The sequence below is a fragment of the Phaethon lepturus genome, unplaced genomic scaffold (genome assembly GCF_000687285.1).
Source record: "Phaethon lepturus isolate BGI_N335 unplaced genomic scaffold, ASM68728v1 scaffold50034, whole genome shotgun sequence".
In the NCBI taxonomy this organism is placed as follows: domain Eukaryota; kingdom Metazoa; phylum Chordata; class Aves; order Phaethontiformes; family Phaethontidae; genus Phaethon; species Phaethon lepturus.
The window spans coordinates 1-6,947 of record NW_010536609.1 but is presented as its reverse complement, the minus strand read 5'-3'; the positions used below and the strand labels follow the sequence as shown (position 1 = coordinate 6,947).

At 44.7% G+C, this 6,947-nt stretch overlaps 2 protein-coding genes across 2 annotated transcripts in view; both read right to left on the bottom strand.

Annotated features, from left to right (window-relative positions):
- Nucleotides 1-536, bottom strand: part of LIPH (lipase, member H) — a 13,509-nt gene extending 12,973 nt beyond the window's left edge. Inside the window, exon 1 of the mRNA XM_010286200.1 lies at nt 485-536. Within this exon, the coding sequence (XP_010284502.1) occupies nt 485-536 (52 nt within the window). The remainder of the gene's footprint in view (nt 1-484) is intronic.
- Nucleotides 537-3,153: 2,617 nt separating this feature from the next.
- ANAPC13 (anaphase promoting complex subunit 13) lies at nt 3,154-5,590 on the bottom strand. Its single transcript, XM_010286199.1, has 2 exons — nt 5,492-5,590; nt 3,154-3,279 (listed from the first exon to the last, which is right to left on the bottom strand). Exons 1-2 carry the CDS (start codon nt 5,588-5,590, stop codon nt 3,154-3,156), a joined length of 225 nt encoding a protein of 74 aa, XP_010284501.1.
- Between the last annotated feature and the right edge of the window lie 1,357 nt (nt 5,591-6,947).

The following is a 6,947-nucleotide window of genomic DNA, read 5'->3' as shown; positions in this document are numbered from 1 at the left end:
TCCCTACAAAGCAGAGCGCGATAACTTTACTTGCTCCCATGTGTATGCTAACACAAGGCAGTACACTTATTTATTGTTACACGGGTTGATTCTTGATAGGGCTGTGAGGCTATCAAATGAAGCTTAACGTTCATAAATGGTAATTCATCCTTCACGTCTGTCATATAAGACACTGCTGAAAAGAAATCATTCTTCTCTGAAGATTTCAAATGACATTTTCAGTGTCGATGGATAGTACTTATATGAATGTTTGCAAAGTGAGGAAAAGATAATAAAAGTTGACTTCTGGTTTTACATTTGGAACTCCTAGAGCTCACGACATTCATGTAACCAGTATAATTTGCTTTTCCAAAATAAGTAACGCTAGTGAAAAACCCTGCGTGGTAACTATAATGCAGAGGGTAGATATATTCATGTTTCTGCAAAGCACAGAAAACGTGTTATATTTGACAAAAACATTCAAAACAAACGGTTGATTCCTTACCTGTTTTCACCCCATACAAAAGGTAGATGAACACAACACACAGCTTCAGCATATAGACTCCCACATGGAACTTCTGCAGGTAAAAGATTTTAAGGATCCCACAATTTCTTTGGCATGTGTCTGCTGTCTCTGACAACAGCTTGCTTTTTTTTTTTTGCTGCCAGTAACAGTAGGTGTGGTAAAAGGAGGAAGTTACCAGCCAAGAAATGAAGACCAGTCTTTAGTTATACAACTAAAGCTGTTTCTTAAAAAGGTGGGGCACCTTCTATTCTACCAGGTTTCTGTATTTTAAATATAGTTTGCCCTGGGGAGTGGCTAATCAGACACAGATGTTTTGGTATCACACTGTAAGCTGCAATTTGACTACATGTGTTGAAACTAAGGAAATTATTGCACGTCTATTTGTCTTTTGCAAAGAATGTCAAAAGGCAGCAAAGAATGTAGGTGTCACTGCAAGTCCGATAAGCATCTGGGCAGGCCAGCACTTGATTTCACAGGGCCCTAAGCTGGTAGCATTCATGACGATCCCTCCTCTCCCACGTCCCTCTGGCTCTCCTGAGCCCTGTGGCCCAGCATCATTTATAACCTACGAGACCCTGTCGTCTTGGGCAGGGGGCAGATGCACAGGACTGTGTTGTGACAAAGGGAAGGTACTGGTGTGAGTCAATCTGGGTCTTGATTGAGCCTCAAACTGGGCTGCCAAGCAACTGCTGTCTTGGATGACACTTGTACATCTGGTATTCTCCACCACATTTCCTGGCAGACCTGCTGGAACCTCATGAATCCAGCTCTAAATCAAGCAAGAAAGGCTTTTTTTTGTTTGTTTGTTTTCACTGCTGGACAGGAGGAAGATCGTAGATGCAAAGAGAGCTGTCAGGGGCAGGAAAGGAAATTGGAGCTGGAAGATCCTAGTGGCAAAATTGGAAAGATGAGAGTGGTGGGGAGTTTGTAAAGGGGTGAGAAAGGGGAGGGGAAGGGAAGAGAGAACAGGGATGGCTGCTGGGTAGAAGCTGTGTGGGAGCTTTGCCTAATGTTTTCTTTGCAGATTTTTTTAACGTAGGCCAGGGAAAGGGAACATGGGGAGGATCAGAAACACCTCATTAAGCACGGGCTCTGGTTTTTCCCCGTGGTAATGACCCAATGAGGAGCTGAACTATTACGGTTCCCAGTTGCATAGCTGTTTCTTTGCTCTATGCTGTACATACTAAACTCTTTGACTTTGCTAATTCTTGGGTTAATCCTTAACTCTGCCTGCTGGCTGTCTGCAGCTCCTTCTTGTTCAGACAAGTGCATGCTGCTTGTCTGGTGCAGGCATGGCTTACACCTCAGACAGAGGAGCACACCCAGCAACACACAGGATCTTTTCACAAGCATCTTGAGTTCTCCATCCTCATGCAGCTCAACAGAGTCTTCCAGGACATGGGCTGTGCTGTGATTCCCTTTGGTAATCACGCAGACAAAAGTTGTTTTTTGTTATTTTGAAGAGGATAAACATTGAGAAAAAAACACCAAAAAAACCCTTCTGTGGAGTCTGGAAGCTGCAAGCTCCAGGAAAATCTTTTTCTGATGCACTGGCAAAAGAAAATAATGTGAAACATTGTTTTCCTTCCAGTTCCTTTCTCACCTCTACCAGTAATCCTAAACTCTGTCAAAATATTTTCTTCTTAGCAAGTTCTGCCAATGGTGTGAAGGAATCGGTCCAACAGTGAAACATGCAAGATGAACAGAAGGCTTTTACCTATTGCAAATGACGTTTGAGAATCAGAGATAAAATGAGATAAAAAAATCAAGAGGGCCTTGCCTTTCTTCTCAGCACAGAAAGAGGTAACAATTTCTTGCCTGAAGCTAAGCCCCACTTGTTTCTTTTCCCCATCCCCCATAAGATTGCCATTTCCCATCTGAGAGCGCTCATCCAAGTGGCCATCAGTTCAACGGGTGGTACACTGGACTGGCAGGCTCTTCCTTGTAACTCTCAATCATCCCCCAAAAGACTGAGTTAACCAGCATTTTAGCATAAATTAGCCTGTTTACAGTACACGTATTGGCAAACATACCCAGGACAGTGTCAGCACTGGAAGCGCTACCCACCACTGCTATCAAATCCTGAGATGAGGAGTTCAAACAACCGCCTGGGTGTACAGATTGCTTCCAGCTCTTGAATCCTGTTGACCAATCTTTCACACCTGCCCCATGCACCCTTCCTCAACCACACACTAGTTAAGATGGTAAAAACTGACTTACGGCTATTTGTTTTTTGTACCCTGAACTCTAACCACAGAATACACAGGAATACTTCTTGGGCCTTCAGAGTTGGAAATGATCCCATCATGAGCTCTGAAATCAATAACAACTTGAGACAATTAAAACTATTTCTTTTATCACATGTAGAAAACATTTAAGATCAGAATTGGCACCAACTTAATTTAACAGAAGATATGAAATAACTTTACATAAGAGAAACATTCTGATACTAGCTCTGAGGTGTCAGCCGTTGTTATTTCACACTCAAAGAAGCATTTTAAACTGCATTTGGTCGCTGTGAGTAGAACCACGTTTTGAATCTGAGCCTTTTTCAGAAATGTTGTTTCCTCAGAGAAGCTTATGACAGCGATGGTTGGATGAAAAAAATTTTTATTCCTGCATCCACTGCATGAAATCTCACCGGTTCACTAGTTTCCTGTGGGTGGAACGTTTTCATGGAGATACTGGAGAGCCAAATCTGTCCACTTCATTTCTTGCTCTTTCACAGACTCAGTTGTGCCACCATTGTCTTGCTCTGGTTCAGGAAGCTCATTCTGAGAACAAAACAGAGGTACAATGCATTCCCCACAAAATACGCTTCCTGAAAGGAGCGGGTTACTGAGATTTCATATGGATAAATACAAAAATCCACAAATGAGACCAGAGGGTGCATCTGAACAATACCTATCATACATACTGATCCACTTAAAAATATTACTAAGACCAGTTATGAACAGTATTCTTTTCACATGAATGTGGTGCTTAATCTGAAAGATAAATTGGGTTTCCAGGACCCTGGGGCCTTGCTGTACACTCTGACTGCATGCATAGTGAAGAAGGAGAATATATAGCAAATGCAAAATAAGTAAATGATAGTACAACGCAATTATTCCATTGCTTGTTTGCAATGCGTTTCTCTTGCTGTTGCCAAGATATTGCATTTATTACAGCTGTTAAGACAACTGCAGCATGTTACTTTCCTATGGCAGGTGAGAAATCCTTCCACTTTCTACATGCTGAACACAGGTGTGGCTGTGCTATATCAGCAGGAGAAGTCAGAAACCCCTACCAGGTGCAACACAGAGCTGCTCATGACACAGTAAGGAGGAAGTATGGTCTAACCGAGATTTCATTTTCCTTATATTGTATATTATTTTTTCCTTCCTTATATTATTTGTTCTCTGTGTTGCTGTAGTGGTGCAGTCACACAGAGTGCACGTTATTCTGCCAGATACCATTTGGGCAAGAATTCCAAGTTCTACATCTCTGGAAATCCCAGCATGAGTGAAATAAAATTTTTCAGTTTTGAAAACAGCGTATGATTTGAGCCTATTTGAATTCACAGGAATCTCTGGAGTGAGCGCTGCATCAGATGCTCAGGACAGGCTTAAATACCACTTTACAGCTGTGCTGTTTGCTCCTTTACAATGCCACTGAGTAAGTCTCCTGTGAATTTGTGCTGGTTTTTCTATGTGATCAGAGCCAATTCCAGCCCTGGGGTTCTTTATAGACACAGTCAGGCCTGCCTTTCTATTGTTAGTTGATGAGCCTTCCTGCTCTGAGGCTGCCATCTCTGTGTGACTGTAAGCAGCTCAAGGGATGGCTGTAAGGAAAGAAACAGTAATGTTTGGACACAGGGTAAAGGCAAATGTCAGCAAGGAACTAGTTTATAATATTTGGCCTGCCTAATAAAGGTTATCCCAAGCAAAGGGAGGTTTGGACTCTGGTATCTGAGAATCGCAGTTCTGCAAGATCATTCCCGCCAGCTCAAATCTTGGCAGGAAAACGTGTGTGCCGTATATATGGATTTTGGATATACGTATATATGCTGTTCCTTGTCCTCTCTGAAAAGACAGTGGTGTAAGGGGTAAAGCTTAAGCAATGTCACTGGCAATCTGGAAATGTCTGTGTGCTAAAAGAAACTAGCAGCGTATCAGTCCCCACGATCTTAGCATGACTGCTTTGTCAGTGCTAGCCAGGGTAAAGCTTGTGTCCCAGAGAGAACAAGGAAAAGGAAAATCTTCAGATACCTCTCGCTTTCCTAGTATCTTCCAAATGGGTAAGGAAGGCATCAGTGGGGGACATCTGAAGCCTCAACTCTGGGATATGTGGGATCAGAGGTAGCTTTTCCCCAGCGGCACCCCTCTGGCGTCTTATCTGTAGGACAAGCTGTACACTGATGAAAAGATAGCTGCCATGCGTTGGATGCCGTGCTACAAGCCAGAGTCCCACTGCAGATGCCAGTTCATGCCCTACTGTCCTTGAACCAGCATCGGCAACACTGTATCTGGAAAAGACTGATTAGGAAGACACTTCAAAAATTTTCAGCTTCTTTTAATGAAATTTCAGAAAGTGGAAATAAAATGTAACCAAGACTGCAACTGTCAGTGTGAGAGTGATCCTCTCTGTTCTACAAGTGAACTGGGAAACCACTTCAAACACTAGTAATGTGAAGGAGAAGCACAGAGAAAGGACGATTCTGCTTCTCCCCGATGCCAAACCCAGAACTGTGCGACAGGAAGGGCACTCCAGTTCCGAGGAGATTCGGCAACTGGTCAGGGGAAGGGGGAGAGAAACATCCACACCCTTGTCTGCACACGGGAATGTCTGGCATATAGGACAGAAAAAGACTGAGTCAGATCCAACCCAGGAACCTTTTGTACAAATTAGCTGCACCACAAGCGACACTGTCTGTGCTGTTTCTTGGAAAGGGCTGTGATAAACACACCAGTCTTAACTCAGATTGATAAGAAGCAATTCACCTACCAGAGGGATAGCCACATCCTCGTACGGCAATTTATCTTCCCTCCATGCATCATCGATCAAATCCAGGATTCTGCCATCCCTTTGCACTTCGCTGTCCATCGCTCTAGCAGGCGAGTACCGCTAAATCTGTGACACAAAGCAGATACTGTTTCTAATGTCTGTGTCCCCAACCATGTGGATGGAGTTTGGACCAGTTTTGATTTGCTTCAGCTTGCTCCAGTTTTGATCCGATTTCTATTAAGCTTAAAACTTTTAAGGAAAACCTTGATTTTCCTGATCCACGCAAAAAGGACTTATAACCATAAGAACTACTTCAGAACTACTTCATCTGAAAAGAACACCATCAAACTGCATTGCAGATTGATCTGTATCAGAGATGAATATATAAAACTAGCCTGTTACTATTCATTATAGAGATTTACATGTGTTTATAGCTACTGACCTTTAGAAGTTCCTTCTGAGTGAGTGTGAGAGCCTACAGCTCCCCCATCCCCTCTAACCCTGCACAGAACCGTTGCTTATGGTTTGCTGCCTACTTGTTTTCAGTGCCGCAACTCACCCACACCTCAGCCCATCTGGGAAAGTCAGAACAGAGGCTTTCATGGCACACAGAATGCTGCCAAAAACCCGAAGTCATAGAATCACAGAATCATTAAGGTTGGAAAGGACCTCTAAGACCATCAAGTCCAACCATCAACCCAACACCCCCATGCCCACTAAACCATGTCCCGAAGTGCCACGTCCACACGTTTTTTGAACACTTCCAGTGATGGTGACTCCACCACCTCCCTGGGCAGCCTGTGCCAATGCTTCACCACTCCATAAAGAAATTTTTCCTAATATCCAGTCTAAAACTCCACCAGTGCAACCTCAGGCCATTTCCTCTCTTGTCCTATCACTAGTTACTTGGGAGAAGAGACCAACCCCCACCTCACCACAACCCCCTTTCAGGTAGCTGTAGAGAGCGATGAGGGCTCCCCTCAGCCTCCTCTTCTCCAGACTGAACCCCAGTTCCCTCAGCCACTCCCCATAAGACTTGTGCTCCAGACCCCTCCCCAGCTCCGTTGCCCTTCTCTGGACACGCTCCAGCACCTCAACGTCCTTCTTGGAGTGAGGGGCCCAACACTGAACACAGGATTCGAGGTGCGGCCTCACCAGCGCTGAGTACAGGGGCACGATGGCTGCCCTGCTCCTGCCGGCCACACTATTGCTGGCCGAGCCCGGGACGCTGTTGGCCTTCCCCAGGAATTGCGGCTCCTATCGCTTCCGGGTCGCTAAGCCCAAGTCGAGGAAACCGGTAAAACAGGAGGACAGTAATACCCGTCTTCCACCCTCGGTTACTGTCATCATTCCAGGGGTTTCTCGTGATGGCTTGATGAGCGCTCTGCCCTCCTTGCAATGTCACGTGGGGCTCGCCCCTCGGTGACTCGCGGCTCGGCGGTGCCGAGGCTGGAGG